Source organism: Tachyglossus aculeatus, chromosome 26, assembly GCF_015852505.1.
Source record: "Tachyglossus aculeatus isolate mTacAcu1 chromosome 26, mTacAcu1.pri, whole genome shotgun sequence".
NCBI classification, from domain to species: Eukaryota; Metazoa; Chordata; class Mammalia; order Monotremata; family Tachyglossidae; genus Tachyglossus; species Tachyglossus aculeatus.
The window spans coordinates 4,096,077-4,112,762 of NC_052091.1; the positions used below are offsets into that span (position 1 = coordinate 4,096,077).

The window sequence follows — 16,686 nt, forward strand, 5'->3', positions numbered from 1 at the left end:
GATTGATTGGGCTGGGAGCCGGGACGCCTGGATCCCAGAAGGAAGTGACCCAAGGTGCCCGGGGAAGGGGAGGGGGAAGAGGATGGAGAGTCGGGGGCTGGTGGGGCCAAGGGACGAGAGGGTGGGGATGTCAAGATGATGTCAAGCTTCCTTGTGCGTCTCCGAGGGAAGTCTTCGCCCTCTCTGGGCCTAGTAGCTCAGGTGGGGTTTGGAGACCTTTTCATTCATTCAATCGTATGTACTGAGCGCATGGCTCAGTGGAAATAATAATAATAATAATAATAATAATAATAATAATAATAATAATAATAATAATAATGGTATTCGTTAAGCACTTACTATGTGCAGTAAGCGCTGGGGAGGATACAAGGTGATTAAGTTGCCCCACATGAGGCTTGCAGTCTTAATCCCCATTTTCCAGACGAGGGAGCTGAGGCCCAGAGAAGTGAAGTGACTTGCCCAAAGTCACCCAGCTGTGGCGGAGCCGGGATTCGAACCCATGACCTCTGACTCCCAAACCCGGGCTCTTTCCACTGAGCCAAGAGCCTGGGCTTTGGGGTTGGAGGCCATGGGTTAATAATGAATAATAATGGCATTTATTAAGCACTTACTGTGTGCAGAGCACTGTTCTAAGCGTTGGGGAATTTACAAGGTGATCAGGTTGTCCCATGTGGGGCTCACAGTCTTAATCCCCATTTTGCAGATGAGGTAACTGAAGCCCAGAGAAGTTAAGTGACTTGCCCAAAGTCACACAGCTGACGAGTGGTGGAGCCGGGATTTGAACCCATGACCTCCAACTCCAAAGCCCGGGCTCTTTCCACTGAGCCACGCTGCTTCTCTGGTTCAAATCAAATCCCGGTTCCGCCAATTGTCAGCTGGGTGACTTTGGGCAAGTCACTTCACTTCTCTGGGCCTCCGTTCCCTCATGTGTAAAATGAGGATTAAGACTGTGAGCCCCCCGTGGAACAACCTGATCACCTTGTATCCTCCACAGTGCTTAGAACAGTGCTTTGCACATAGTAAGCGCTTAATAAATGTCATCATCATTATTATTATTATTATTACTGTGTGCAGAGCACTGGACTAAGCGCTTGGGAAGTCCAAGTCGGCAACATACCGAGACGGTCCCCACCCAATAATGGTCTCCCAGTCTTGAAGGGGGAGACACAACAAAACAAAGCACTTAGGTGTCAAAATCGTCAGAACAAATAGAATTAAGGCACAACATTAACAAAATAAATGATGTAATCATTTATTTATTTATGTAATCATAAATGAAGAGTATGTACAAGTAAAATGGACTAATAAATCTGTACAAATATACACAAGTGCTGTGGGGAGGGGAAGGAGGTAGGGCGGGGGGATGGGGTTTTGGGGGGGAAGGGTGTCTCTACTCGTGGTATTAATATCGATCATTACTGTTAATAATGAACTGCAATAGTCCTGCAATTAGCGATATTAATGAGTCTTCTTACGACCAGTGCTGTCATTACGGACGGCACAAACACTGATTATCCTGATTAATATTCTCTTCACTCACCGACTCAGGACAGGGCCGGGCCACCCGGGCGCCTGGTTTCTGACTCTGTGGAGGGGAGACCCTGGGATGGGGGGCCGGAAACCGGGGTGCCTGGGTCCCCCCCAAGTCCCGGAGCGGGGGAGATTTGGGTTGGGAAGGGGAAAGGCGGGGTGAGGTGCCCCCCACCCACCGCCCCCCTGCAGGGGACCCTGGTGTCCCGCCATCTGAGAAGCAGCGTGGCTCAGTGGAAAGAGCATGGGCTTTGGAGTCACAGGTCGTGGGTTCAAATCCCGGCTCCGCCACTTGTCAGCCGGGTGACTTTTGGTCAATCACTTCTCTGGGCCTCAGTGATCTCATCTGTCAAATGGGGATGATGACTGTGGGGCAACCTGGTCACCTTGTTACCTCCCTCAGAGCTCAGAACAGAGTTCCCTCATCTGTCAAATGGGGATGAATATATGGTTGTACATATTTCTTACTCTATTTATTTATTTATTTATTTATTTATTTTACTTGTACATTTCTATCCTATTTATTTTATTTTGTTGGTATGTTTGGTTCTGTTCTCTGTCTCCCCCTTTTAGACTGGGAGCCCACTGTTGGGTAGGGACTGTCTCTATGTGTTGCCAATTTGTACTTCCCAAGCGCTTAGTACAGTGCTCTGCACATAGTAAGCGCTCAATAAATACGATTGATTGATTGATTGATTGATTGATGAAGAGTGTGAGCCCACCGTGGGACAACCTGATCACCTTGTTACCTCCCCAGTGCTCAGAACAGAGTTCCCTCATCTGTCAAATAGGGATGAAGACCGTGAGCCCCCCGTGGGACAACCTGAACACCTTGTTACCTCCCCAGGGCTTAGAACAGAGTTCCTTCATCTGTAAAATGGGGATGAAGACCGTGAGCCCCCCGTGGGACAACCTGATCACCTTGTTACCTCCCCAGCGCTTAGCCCACTGTTGGGTAGGGACTGTCTCTATATGTTGCCAGCTTGTACTTCCCAAGCGCTTAGTACAGTGCTCTGCACACAGTAAGTGCTCAATAAATATGATTGATTGATTGATTGTTACCTCCCCAGCGCTCAGAACAGAGTTCCCTCATCTGTAAAATGGGGATGATGACTGTGAGCCCCCCGTGGGACAACCTGATCACCTTGTAACCTCCCCAGTGCTTAGAACAGAGTTCCCTCATCTGTAAAATGGGGATGATGACCGTGAGCCCCCCGTGGGACAACCTGATCACCTTGTTACCTCCCCAGCAATTAGAACAGAGTTCCCTCATCTGTAAAATGGGGCTGAAGACTGTGAACCCCCCCGTGGGACAATCTGATCACCTTGTTACCTCCCCAGCGCTTAGAACAGAGTTCCCTCATCTGTCAAATGGGGATGAAGACCGTGAGCCCCCCGTGGGACAACGTGAACACCTTGTTACCTGCCCAGCGCTTAGAACAGAGTTCCCTCATCTGTCAAATGGGGATGAAGACTGTGAGCCCCCCGTGGGACAACCTGATCCCTTGTTACCTCCCCATCATCATCATCATCATCAATCGTATTTATTGAGCGCTTACTATGTGCAGAGCACTGTACTAAGCGCTTGGGAAGTACAAATTGGCAACATATAGAGACAGTCCCTACCCAGTGCTTAGAACAGAGTTCCCTCATCTGTAAAATGGGGATGATGACTGGGAGCCCCCCGTGGGACAACCTGATCACCTTGTAAGCTCCCCAGCGCTTAGAACAGTGTTTTGCACCTAGTAAGCGCTTAATAAATGTCATCATCATTATTATTCTGATCATCTCCCCGGCTCCACCTTAAGTGCCCACGCAGGGGGCCTGTGCCAGGGCTCCGCCTTAGATGCCACAGAGGCCGGGCCCGCCCCCGGGCCGGGAAGTTGGGGTGACAGGGGGCCGCCCAGTCCAGCCCAGTCCAGCCCAGTGCATCCCAGTGGAGCTGAGCCGAGCCCAGCCGAGCGGTGGGATGGCAGCGGCCCAGCAAGAGCGGGCCGCGTCCCCTGTTCCCCCGGCGCCCCCGTCGCCCACCCCGTCGGAGGGCAGCGCCCGGCAGCGGCTGCTGGACGAGTGGGGGCCCCGGACCGACCTGCCCGCCCCGCTGCCCCCGCCGGGCCTCACCTGGCAGCTCCTCTACCTCAGCCGCCCGCTCTACCGGAACCTGCTCCGGAGCCCCAACCCCGAGGGTGGGCAGACGCTGGCCGGAGGACACCGGGGGACCCACCCCGGGGGAAGCCCGGGCCTACAGGCGGGGGCTTGGCTGGGGGGCATGGCTGGGGGGCATGGCTGGGGGGGCATGGCTGGGGGCATGACTGGGGCCACGTCTGGGGGCATGACTGGGGCATGTCCGGGGGCATGTCTGGGGGCACTATTGGGGCATGACTGGGGGCATGATTGGGGCATGAGTGGGGGCATGATTGGGGCATGTCTGGGGGCATGACTGGGGGCATGACTGGGGCATGTCTGGGGGGCATGGCTGGGGACATGTCTGGGGGCATGGCTGGGGGGCATAGCTGGGGCATGACTGGGGGTATGTCTGGGGGCATGACTGGGGGCATGACTGGAGGGCATGACTGGAGGGCATGACTGGGGGCATGGCTGGGGGGCATGACGGGGGGTATGTCTGGGGGCATGACTAGGGGGCATGTCTGGGGGCATATCTGGGGGCATGTCGGGGGCATGACTGGGGGCATGACTGGGGGACATGTCTGGGGGCATGGCTGGGGGCATGACTGGGGGCATGTCTGGGGGCATGACTGGGGGCATGACGGGGCATGGGCTGGGGGTATGGCTGGGGGGGCTGGGTGGGCCAGGGGTGGGTGGGAGTGGGCGACAGGTGGTAGGTTTGCCCCCCCCCCCCCCCCCCGCCATCGCCCTTCTCTCTGCCCCGACTCTCTTTGTCTCTCCTCCCGTTTCTCTCCCGTTCTGTCTGTGCCGCCCGCTCCCTGGCTCTGCTTACTCCCTGAGCCGGTCTCTCCGCCTGTGTCTCCTGTCTCTGCCATCTACTCTCTTTGTCTCGTCTCTGCCTCTGAGAGTTTCCGCACCCCTTCTGTCTCTGCCTCCCTTCCCCGTCTCTGTCTCTGCCTCCTTTCCCCTGTCTCTGTTTCTCTTCCCCTGTCTCTGTCTCTGCCTCGGCCTCTCTTCCCCTATCTCTGTCTCTGTTTCTCTTCCCCTGTCTCTGTCTCTGCCTCCTTTCCCCGTCTCTGTCTCTCTTCCCCTATCTCTGCCTCTGCCTCCTTTCCCCTGTCTCTGTCTCTGCCGCCCCTCCTCTGTCTCTGCCTCTCTTCCCCTGTCTCTGCCTCCTTTTCCCTGTCTCTGCCTCTCTTCCCCTGTCTCTGTCTCTGCCTCTCTTCTCCTTTCTGTCTCTGCCACCCTTCTTCTGTCTCTGTCTCTGCCTCTCTTCCCCTGTCTGTCTCTGCCCTCTTCTCCTTTCTGTCTCTGCCTCCCTTCCCCTGTCTCTGTCTCTGCCTCTCTTCCCGTCTCTGTCTCTGCCTCTCTTCCCCATCTCTGTCTCTGCCTCCTTTCCCCTGTCTCTGTCTCTGCCTCTCTACCCCCGTCTCTGTCTCTGCCTCTCTTCTCCTTTCTGTCTCTGCCTCCCTTCCTCTGTCTCTGACATCCTTCCCCTGTCTCTGTCTCTTCCCCCGTCTCTCCTGTCTCTGCCTCCCTTCCCTTATCTCTGTCTCTGCCTCTCTTCCCCCGTCTCTCCTGTCTCTGCCTCTCTTCTCCTTTCTGTCTCTGCCTCTTCTCCTTTCTGTCTCTGCCGCCCTTCCTCTGTCTGTCTCTGCCTCTCTTCCCCGTCTCTGTCTCTGCCTCTCTTCCCCTGTCTCTGTCTCTGCCTCTCTTCCCCTGTCTCTGTCTCTGCCTCTTCTCCGTTCTGTCTCTGCCTCTCTTCCCCTGTCTCTGTCTCCTTTCCCGTCTCTGTCTCTGCCTCTCTTCCCCTGTCTCTGTCTCTGCCTCTCTTCCCCTGTCTCTGTCTCTGCCTCCTTTCCCCTGTCTCTGTCTCTCTACCTCTCTTCCCCGTCTCTGTCTCTGCCTCTCTTCTCCTTTCTGTCTCTGCCGCCCTTCCTCTGTCTCTGCCGTCCTTCCCCCGTCTCTGTCTCTGCCTTCCTCCTCCTGTCTCTGCCTCCCTCCCCCATCTCTGTCTCTGCCTCTCTTCCCCATCTCTCCTGTCTCTGCCTCTCTTCCCCTGTCTCTGGCTCTCTTCCTCTGTCTGTCTCTGCCTCTCTTCCCCTGTCTCTGCCTCTCTTCCCCTGTCTCTGTCTCTGCCACCCTTCCCCTGTCTCTGCCTCTCTTCCCCTGTCTCTGCTGTCTCTGCCGCCCTCCCCCACGTCTCTGTCTCTCTTTTCTCCCTGCCCCGGCCTCTCCCCGTGTCTCTCCCTGGCCCGTCTCAGCCCCCTCTCCCTGTCTCTGATGTCTCTCCTCTGTCTCGGTGCCTGTCTCTCTCCTGTCTTTGACCGTCTCTGCCTTCGGTCCGGTTTCCTCTGTCTCCGGCTGCCCACTCTCCTCTCCCCGCGACTTCGCCAGGTTTCCCGCCCCGGAGCCCCCCTGGCATCCCAAGCATCCCCTGGCAAGTTGGCATATATGTTGCCAACTTGTACTTCCCAAGCGCTTAGTACAGTGCTCTGCACACAGTAAGTGCTCAATAAATATGAATGAATGAATCCCTGGCACCCCTGGCACCCCGGTCCTTGCGGACCTGCCGATTCATTCATTCATATTTATTGAGCGCTTACTGTGTGCAGAGCACTGTACTAAGCCCTTGGAAAGTACAATTCAGCCACAAAGAGAGACAATCTCTGCCCACAATGGGCTCACGGTCTATAAGAGAAGCAGCGTGGCTCAATGGAAAGAGCCCGGGCTTGGGAGTCAGAGGTCATGGGTTCAAATCCCGGCTCCGCCATTTGTCAGCTGTGTGACTTTGGGCGAGTCACTTCACTTCTCTGGGCCTCAGTTACCTCATCTGGAAAATGGGGATTGATTGTGAGCCCCACATGGGACAACCTGATCACCTTGTATCCTCCCCAGCGCTTAGAACGGTGCTTGGCACATAGTAAGCACTTAACAAATACCAAAATTATTATTATTATTATAAGAAGGGAGATACATATCAAAACAAGTAAACAGGCATTAATACCTGATCACCTTGTATCCTCCCCAGCGCTTAGAACAGTGCTTGGCACATAGTAAGCACTTAACAAATACCAAAATTATTATTATTATAAGAGGGGAGCTACACATCAAAACAAGTAAACAGGCATTAATACCTGATCACCTTGTATCCTCCCCAGCGCTTAGAACAGTGCTTGGCACATAGTAAGTGCTTAACAAATACCAAAATTATTATTATTATAAGAGGGGAGCTACACATCAAAACAAGTAAACAGGTATTAATACCTGATCACCTTGTATCCTCCCCAGCGCTTAGAACAGTGCCTGGCACATAGTAAGCGCTTAACAAATACCAAAATTATGTCGACCCCTGGCCCACATCCTACCTCTGACCCGGAATGCCCACCCTCCTCAAATCGGCCAAAAGATCCACTAAATCCGCCCTCCTTCCTCTCCACCTCCTTCCCCTCCCCACAGCACCTGTATATATGTTTGTACGTATTTATTACTCTATTTGTAAATATTCTATTTATTTTATTTTGTTAATATGTTTTGTTATGTTCTGTCTCCCCCTTCTAGACTGTGAGCCCACTGTTGGGTAGGGACAGTCTCTATATGTTGCCAACTTGGACTTCCCAAGTGCTTAGTCCAGTGCTGTGCACACAGTAAGCGCTCAATAAATATGATTGAATGAATATAAGAGGGGAGATACACATCAAAACAAGTAAACAGGCATTAATTAGAGTTATAGATATGTCCCCGGACAAGCTGGGGTGTCTCCCAGGGCGCAGGCTTCTCTGCCCCTCAGCTTGGGGGGTCATTCATTCATTCAATCGTATTTATTGAGCGCTTACTGTGTGCAGAGCACTGTAGAGAAGCAGCGTGGCTCAGTGGGAAAGAGCCCGGGCTTTGGAGTCAGAGGTCATGGGTTCAAATCCCAGCTCCGCCAATTAGCTGTGTGACTTTGGGCAAGTCACTTCACTTCTCTGGGCCTCAGTTACCTCATCTGTAAAATGGGTTTGAAGACTGTGAGCCTCCCTGTGGGACAACCTGATCATCTTGTAACCTCTCCAGGGCTTAGAACAGTGCTTTGCACATCGTAAGCGCTTAATAAATGCCATTATTATTATTACTAAGCGCTTGGGAAGTACAAGTTGGCAACATATAGAGACAGTCCCTACCCAACAGTGGGCTCACAGTCTAGAAGGTCGTGACCAGCCCGGGGACCCCAACCCCAGTCCCTCCCCAGGAAAGGGAGTTGGGGGGTCGGGGGCGCTGAGTGGGGTTGATGCCCTCCCTCCCCCCCCCCCATCGCCCCCCATTTCTCCCCAGGAATCAATGTCTACCAGCCGGCGCCCCCCATGCACCCCCATGCCCAGGCCGTGCCCCTCTCCTCTCTCGGTAAGGCGGGTGGAAAGAGTCTGGGGGTGAGGGGGGTAGGGGATCCCCGCTTTTCCAGAACATGGAGCTGGGGGTAGGGGAGGGAGAGGGATGGGAGCGGGGATAAGGGCATCTTGAGCCCACTGTTGGATAGGGGCCCTCTCTATATGTTACCGACTTAATAATAATAATGTTATTTATAAAGTGCTTACTATGCGCAAAGCACTGTTCTAAGCGCTGGGAAGTTTACAAGGTGATCGGGTTGTCCCATGGGAGGCTCACGGTCTTAATCCCCATTTTCCAGATGAGGGAACTGAGGCCCAGAGAAGCGAAGCGACTTGCCCAAAGTCACACAGCTGACAATTGGCGGAGCCAGGATTTGAACCCCTGACCTCTGACTCCAAAGCCCGGGCTCTTTCCACTGAGCCACGCTGCTTCTCAACTTGTACTTGACTTGTACTTCCCAAGCGCTTAGTCCAGTGCTCTGCACACAGTAAGCGCTCAATAAATACCATTGAGGGAAGGAATGAATCCTGATTTAACCCTAGCGTGGCTCAGTGGAAAGAGCCCGGGCTTTGGAGTCAGAGGTCATGGGTTCAAATCCTGACCCCGCCAACTGTCAGTTGTGTGACTTTGGGCAAGTCACTTCACTTCTCTGGGCCTCATCTGTAAAATGGGGATTAAAACTGTAAGCCCCCCATGGGACAACCTGATCATCTTGTAACCTCCCCAGCGCTTAGAACAGTGCTTTGCACATAGTAAGAGCTTAACAAATACCAACACTATTATTAAGCGCTCAATAAATACGATTGAATGAATGAACCTGTATATATATATATATGTATATATGTTTGTACACATTTATTACTCTATTTATTTATTTATTTTACTTGTACCTATCTATTCTATTTATTTTATTTTGTTAGTATGTTTAGTTTTGTTCTCTGTCTCCCCCTTCTAGACTGTGAGCCCACTGTTGGGTAGGGACTGTCTCTATATGTTGGCAGCTTGTACTTCCCAAGTGCTTAGTACAGTGCTGTGCACACAGTAAGCGCTCAATAAATGCGATTGATTGATTGATTGTTATTATTATCTCCCCTGCTTCCTGCCCCCACCAGGTAATTTCAGCGGCTGGGAGATAAGCACTGAGAAGCTGCCGTCCAACTACAGGTGGGTGTGGGGGTGTCGGGGGGGTTGTAATAATAATGATGGCATTTGTTCAGCGCTTACTATGTGCAAAGCACTGTTCTAAGCGCTGGAACACACACACATACGGGAAGCAGCGTGGCTCAGTGGAAAGAGCCCGGGGTCGTGGGTTCTAATCCCGCCTCTGCCACTTGCCAGCTGGGTGACTTTGGGCAAGTCGCTTCACTTCTCTGGGCCTCAGTGACCTCCTCTGGAAAATGGGGGTGAAGTCTGTGAGCCCCACCTGGGACAACCCGATTACGTTGTATCCCCCCCCAGCGCTTAGAAGAGTGTTTGGCACATTGTAAGCGCTTAACAAATACCAACATTAGTATTACGAGGAGGTGGCGTAGGGGGCGAGGGGGAGCAGGTGGGGTCCAAATGAGGAGGGGTCCGCAGGGGGGAGGGGGGTGAAGGGTCACGGTGGCGGGGGGCGCGGGGGAGGGGGGATAAGGGGATGAAGCGGGAAGGGGCACCGGCAGTGGCAGGGGACGGCAGGTGGTGGCGGGCCGAGTGGGAACCCAAGATTCTTGGCTCGGCGGGGACACCTCGGCCGGGGGGACGCTTCGGGCGGCGGGAGGGGTCAGAGTGTGGCCTCCTCCTCCTCCTCCCGCTCCTCCTCCCGCTCCTCCTCCCTCTCCTCCTCCTCCTTCTCCTTCCCCTCCTCCTCCCCCTCCTCCTTCCTCTCCTCCTCGTCCTCTCCTCCTCCCCTCTTATCCTCCTCTCCTCCTCCTCCTCCTCCCCCTCCTCCTTCTCCTGCCCCTCCTCCTCCCCCTCCTCCTTCTCCTTCCTCTCATCCTCGTCCTCTCCCCCTCCTCCTCCTCCTTCCTCTCATCCTCGTCCTCTCCTCCTCCTCCTCCTCTTCCCTCTCCTCCTCCTCCTTCTCCTTCCCCTCCTCCTCGCCTCCTCCTCATTCTCTCCTCCTCCCCTCCTCTCCTCCTCCTCCTCCTCCCTCTCCCCCTCCTTCTCCTCCTCCTCCTCCCTCTCCCCCTCCTTCTCCTCCTCCTCCTCCCTCTCCCCCTCCTTTTCCTCCTCCCTCTCCCCCTCTTCCTCCTCCTGCCTCTCCTCCTCCTCCTCCTCCCTCTCCTTCTCCTTCCTCTCCTCCCTCTCCCCCTCCCTCTCCCCTCCTCCTCCTCTCCTCTTCCTCCTCCTCCATCTCCTCCTCGTCCTCTCCTCCTCCTCCTCCCTCTCCCCCTCCTCTCCTCCTCCTCCTCCCTCTCCCCTCCTCCTCCTCTCCTCTTCCTCCTCCTCCCTCTCCTCCACCACCACCCGCTCCTCCCCCCCCTCCTCCTCTCCTCTTCCTCCTCTGCCTCTGCCTCCCCCTCCTCCTTCCCCTCCTCCTCTCTTTCTCCTCCTTCTCTCCTCCTCGTCCTCTCCTCCTCCTCCTCCTCCCCCTCCCCCTCCTGTCCTACTCCCTCTCCTTCTCCCTCTCCCCCTCCTCCTCCTCTCCTCCTCCTCTCCTCCTCCTCTTCCTCCATCTCCTCCTCCTCCTCCCTCTCCTCCTCCTCCCCCGTCCCCCCACAGAGCTCCGGCTCAGGACCGTGAAAGAGGTGTGTGGTTTTTTTTTTTTGGTGGAGGGGGAACCACGACCCACGAGGTGAGGGGTCCGGGGGGCGGGTTGTGACCCCTCCCTGTTCCCCGGCAGCTGGACGGTGAAGCAGCAGTGCGTTGACCTCCTGGCCGAGGGCCTGTGGGAGGAACTTCTGGACCGCTACCAACCGGACATCACCGTCATGGACTGGTGAGGACTCGGTTGTGGGGTAGGGGGGGCGGGTGTGTGTGTGTTTGTGTGTGAGTTTGTGTGTGCTGAGGTGGTCCCGGTTCCTCAATCCGTCCCCAGGTACGAGGACAGCCAGCTGGACATGTCGGTATACGAGCTACACGTGCGGCTGCTGCGGAGGGACCGGCGGACCGTGGTGAAGGAATACAACATCGCGCCCAGGACCAACCCCCGGGGTCCCCCGGGCCGCTGGCTGCAGGTGGGCACCTCGGAGGGGGCGTCGGGACCCGGGGGACAATATGATCTGGTGGCCACGGCCATGGCCTACGAGGCAGAGCAGGTTCGATAGCTGAGGAACAGAGAAGTTGAGTGGCTTGTCCAGGGTCACACAGCAGACAAGTGGCAGAGCGGGCATGAGAACCCATCACCTCTGTCTCCCAAACCCGTGCCATTTCCAGTAAGCCACACTGCTTCTCTGCAGTATGGCTTGCTCTTCCTTATTCATTCATTCCATAGTATTTATTGAGCGCTTACCGTGTGCAGAGCACTGTATTAAGCGCTTGGGAAGTCCAAGTTGGCAACATATAGAGATGGTCCCTACCCAACAGTGGGCTCACAGTCTAGAAGGCAGCTGAGAGGTCGAGGAGGATTAGGATAGAGTAGGAGCCGTTGGATTTGGCAAGCAGGAGGTCATTGGTGACCTTTGAGAGGGCAGTTTCCGTGGAATGTAGGGGACGGAAGCCAGACTGGAGGGGGTCGAGGAGAGAGTTGGTGTTGAGGAATTCGAGGCAGCGCGTGTAGACGACTCGTTCAAGGAGTTTGGAAAGGAATGGTAGGAGGGAGATGGGGTGATAACTAGAAGGTGAGGTGGGGTCAAGAGAGGGTTTTTTTAGGATGGGAGAGACATGGGCATGTTTGAAGGCAGAGGGGAAGGAACCGGTGGAGAGTGAGCGGTTGAAGATGGAAGTTAAGGAGGGGAGAAGCCTCCCTTCAAAGCCCTACTGAGAGCTCACCTCCTCTAGGAGGCCTTCCCACACTGAGCCCCCTCCTTCCTCTTCCCCTCCTCCCCCTCCCCATCCCCTTCTAGACTGTGATCCCACTGTTGGGTAGGGACCGTCTCTATATGTTGCCAACTTGTACTTCCCAAGCGCTTAGTACAGTGCTCTGCACACAGTAAGCGCTCAATAAATACGATTGAATGAATGAATGAATGAATCCCCCCGCCTTACCTCCTTTCCCTTCCCACAGCACCTGTTTGTATGTATTTATTATTCTATTTATGTATTTACTTTATTTGTACATAGTTATTCCATTTATTTTATTTTGTTAATTCATTCAATCGTATTTATTGAGCGCTTACTGTGTGTAGAGCACTGTACTAAGCGCTTGGGAAGTACAAGTTGGCAACATGTTTAATATGTTTTGTTTTGTTCTCTGTCTGCCCCTTCTAGACTGTGAGCCCCATGCTGGGTAGGGACCGTCTCTCTATGTTGCCAACTTGGACTTCCCAAGCGCTTAGTCCAGTGCTCTGCACACAGTAAGCGCTCAATAAATACGATTGAATGAATGAATGAATGAATGAATATGGACTGAAGCGCGGAGAGGCCAGAAAGGAGGCTGATGCAGTAATCTAGGCGGGATAGGAAGAGTGATTGTACTAACGTGGTTTGGATAATAATAATATTTATGGCATTTATTAAACGCTTACTATGTGCAAAGCACTGTTCTAAGCGCTGGGGAGGTTACAAGGTAATCAGGTTGTCCCATGGGGAGGCTCACAATCTTAATCCCCATTTTACAGATGAGGTAACTGAGGCACAGAGAAGTTAAGTGACTTGCCCACAGCTGACAAATGGTGGAGCCGGGATTTGAACCCATGACCTCTGACTCCAAAGCCCGGGCTCATTCCACTGAGCCACGCTGCTTCTCAGCGTGGATGGAGAGGAAAGGGCGGATCTTGGCCACGTTGGGAAGATAGGAACTGAAAATCTCTGAGCTGGGTCAGACCTTTAAGAAAAAAACCCATGCTCTGATCTATTTTAATTGTTTGCATTCCTGAGCTAATTAGCTCTTTGGCACCCTTTCATCACCTTTTTTTTCGGTTTTGCCTTGAGGCATCAGGGCAGATCCCCTCCTTCCTCTCCCCCTCCCCCCGCTTTACCTCCTTCCCCTCCCCACAGCACCTGTATATATGTTTGTACATATATATTACTCTATTTTACGTGTACATATTTACTATTCTATTTATTTTATTTTGTTAATATGTTTTGTTTTGTTGGCTGTCTCCCCCTTCTAGACTGTGAGCCCGCTGTTGGGTAGGGACCGTCTCTATATGTTGCCAACTTGGACTTCCCAAGCGCTTAGTCCAGTGCTCTGCACACAGTAAGCGCTCAATAAATACGATTGATTGAATGAATGAATGAATCCCGGCCTGCGAGTCGGAGGGACCTGGGTTCGAATTCCTGCTCGGCCCTCTGTCTGCTGTGTGACCTTGGGTGAGTCACTAAAACTTCTCCGGGCCTCAGTTACCGCATCTGTAAAATGGGGATTAAGACTGAGCTCCACGGGAGATGGGGACTTTGTCCAACCGGATGAGCTTGCATCTTAGTCCAGTGCTCTGCACACAGTAAGTGCTCAATCAATACGATTGAATGAATGAATGACTGAATCTACAGTTCAGCGTGGCTCAGTGGAAAGAACCCTCTATATGTTGCCAACTTGTACTTCCCAAGCGCTTAGTCCAGTGCTCTGCACACAGTAAGCGCTCAATAAATACGACTGAATGAATGAATGAACGAACCCGAGCTTGGGAGTCAGAGGTTGTGGGTGCTAATCATTCATTCAATCGTATTTATTGAGCGCTTACTGTGTGCAGAGCACTGGACTAAGCGCTTGGGAAGTCCAAGTTGGCAACATAGAGAGACGGTCCCTACCCAACAATGGGCTCCCAGTCTAGAAGGGGGAGACAGAGAACCAAACAAAACATGTAGACAGGTGTCAAAGTTGTCAGAATAACTAGAATTAAAGCTCTATGCACATCATTAACAAAATAAATAGAATAGTAAATACGTACAAGTAAAATAGAGTAATAAATCTGTTCAAATATATATACAAGTGCTGTGGGGAGGGGAAGGAGGTAGGGCGGAGGGGATGGGGAGGAGGAGAGGAAAAAGGGGGCTCAGTGTGGGAAGGCCTCCTGGAGGAGGTGAGCTCTCAGTAGGGCCTTGAAGGGAGGAAGAGAGCGAGCTCGGTGGATGTGTGGAGGGAGGGCATTCCGGGCCAGTGGGAGGACGTGGGCTGGGGGTCGATGGAGGGATGGGCGAGAATGAGGCCCAGTGAGGAGGTTAGCGGCGGCAGAGTAGCGGAGGGTGTGGGCTGGGCTGGAGAAGGAGAGAAGGGAGGTGAGGTAGGAGGGACGAGGGGATGGACAGCCTTGAAGCCGAGAGTGAGGAATTTTTTCTTGATTCGTAGGTTGACAGGCAGCCTCTGGAGATTTTTGAGGAGGGGAGTAACATGCCCAGAGCGTTTCTGCACAAAGATGATCCGGGCAGCAGCGTGAAGTATAGACTGAAGTGGGGAAAACAGGAGGATGGGAGATCAGAGAGGAGGCCGATGCACTAATCCAGTCGGGATAGGATGAGAGATTGAACAAGCAGGGTAGCGGTTTGGATGGAGAGGAAAGGGCGGATCTTGGCGATGTTGCGGAGCTGAGACCGGCAGGTTTTGGTGACGGCTTGGATGTGAGGGGTGAACGAGAGAGCGGAGTCGAGGATGACACCAAGGTTGCGGACTTGTGAGACGGGAAGGATGGTAGTGCTGTCTACAGTGATGGGAAAGTCAGAGAGAGGGCAGGGTTTGGGAGGGAAGATAAGGAGTTCGGTCTTGGACACATTGAGTTTTATATGGCGGGCAGACATCCAGGTGGAGATGTCTGAAGGCAGGAGGAGATACGAGCCTGAAGGGAGGGAGAGAGAGCAGGGGCAGAGATGTAGATTTGGGTGTCATCAGCATAGAGATGATAGTTGAAGCCGTGGGAGCGAATAAGTTTACCAAGGGAGTGAGTGTAGATCGAGAACAGAAGGGGACCAAGAACTGACCCTTGAGGAACCCCTACAGTAAGGGGATGAGAGGGGGGAGGAGGAGCCCATAAAGGAGACTGAGAATGAACAGCCAGAGAGATAAGAGGAGAACCAGGAGAGGACGGAGTCTGTGAAGCCAAGGTTGGATAGCGTGTTGAGGAGAAGGGGGTGGTCCACAGTGTCAGAGGCAGCTGAGAGGTCGAGGAGGATTAGGATAGAGTAGAAGCCGTTGGGTTTGGCAAGAAGGAGGTCATTGGTCACCTTTGAGAGGGCATTTTCGGTAGAGTGTAGGGGATGGCCTGGCTCCGCCACTTGTCGGCTGTGTGACTTTGGGCAAAGTCACTTAACTTCTCTGTGCCTCAGTTCCCTCATCTGTAAAATGGAGATTAAGACTGTGGGCCCCACATGGGACAACCTGATGACCTTGTATCTGCCCCAGCGCTTAGAACGGTGTTCGGCACACAGTAAGCGCTCAACAAACACCATTATTATTATTATCATCTAGCCCAGCACCTAGCATTCATTCATTCAGTCATATTTATTGAGCGCTTACTGTGTGCAGAGCACTGGACTAAGCGCTTGGGAAGGACAATTCGACAACGGATAGAGACAATCTCTACCCAACAGAATAAGCGCTTAAACACTGTGCACAAAAAAAACCGACCCCTCCAGGCATCCAGATTCACAAAAGGGTGCTGTAAAGGATCCGGATGGCTTGGGCAGCCCCCTCCCCACGCTGAGGAGGCATTTTCCCCTCCCTTTCCCCTCCACCTCTGCAGGTCTCCCACGTCTTCAAAAAGTATGGGCCGGGCGTCCGCTACGTCCACTTCCTCCACAAGAGCAAGGACCACCAGGGCCCGGATGGTTTCCACCGGACACGGGTGACCGACAGCTCCGTATCCGTGCAGCTGAGGGAGTGAAGACCCCCTGCCTTTCCTGCCCCCCGTCTCTGCTCCCTGGGTCGGAGGGGGTGGTCTGTGCCAGCTGGCTGGGAGTAAGGATCCCCACCCCCTCCCCTCCCACTTCCACACCTTTTTGCTGCTAAATTTCCATTGTATCGATCCTGAACTGTCCCTAATCAATAATCATAATCCCCAACGCAATCTCCCCGTCGTTCCCCTCTGGAACCTTTCATTCATTCATTCATTCATTCAATCGTATCATTTTGTACCCTCTCAAGCGCTTCATGCCGTACACGTAGTAAGTACTCAATAAATACAACTGATTGGTTTACTGAAGTCACTTCACTTCTCTGTGCCTCAGTTACCTCACCTGTAAAATGGGGATCAAGACCACCAGCCCCATGTGGGGCGAGGACTGTACCCTTTCCGATTACTTTGTGTCTACCCCAGCGCTTAGAACAGTGCCTGGCACCCAGTAAGCGCTTAACCAGTCTGTGAGCCCGGTGTGGGAAGGGATTGTCTCTCTTTATTGCTGAATTGTACTTTCCAATCGCTTAGAACAGTGCTCTGCACTCAGTAGGTGCTCAATAAATACGACTGAGTGAAATACCGTTAAAAAAGAAAAAGAGGCAAGCACGGCTCAGAGTAGGTGAGCAGCCAGTCTCAGGTCACCCAGCAAACTCCCGCCCTCCCATCCTCCCTCCTCTCTCCTCGCAGGGGAGATAAACAAGCCACCCCCTCCCCTTAATGGTGGGGGACAGGGTCGGCCTGTTGAAGCCCC

The 16,686-nt window shown here is 53.5% G+C and overlaps 1 protein-coding gene across 1 annotated transcript; it reads left to right on the forward strand.

Moving 5' to 3' along the window:
• The first annotated feature begins 3,376 nt into the window (after window positions 1-3,376).
• NCCRP1 (NCCRP1, F-box associated domain containing) lies at window positions 3,377-16,202 on the forward strand. Its single transcript, XM_038767670.1, has 6 exons — window positions 3,377-3,716; window positions 7,972-8,040; window positions 9,138-9,189; window positions 10,850-10,945; window positions 11,045-11,183; window positions 15,783-16,202. Exons 1-6 carry the CDS (start codon window positions 3,377-3,379, stop codon window positions 15,921-15,923), a joined length of 837 nt encoding a protein of 278 aa, XP_038623598.1. The 3' UTR covers window positions 15,924-16,202.
• Window positions 16,203-16,686: the final 484 nt, after the last annotated feature.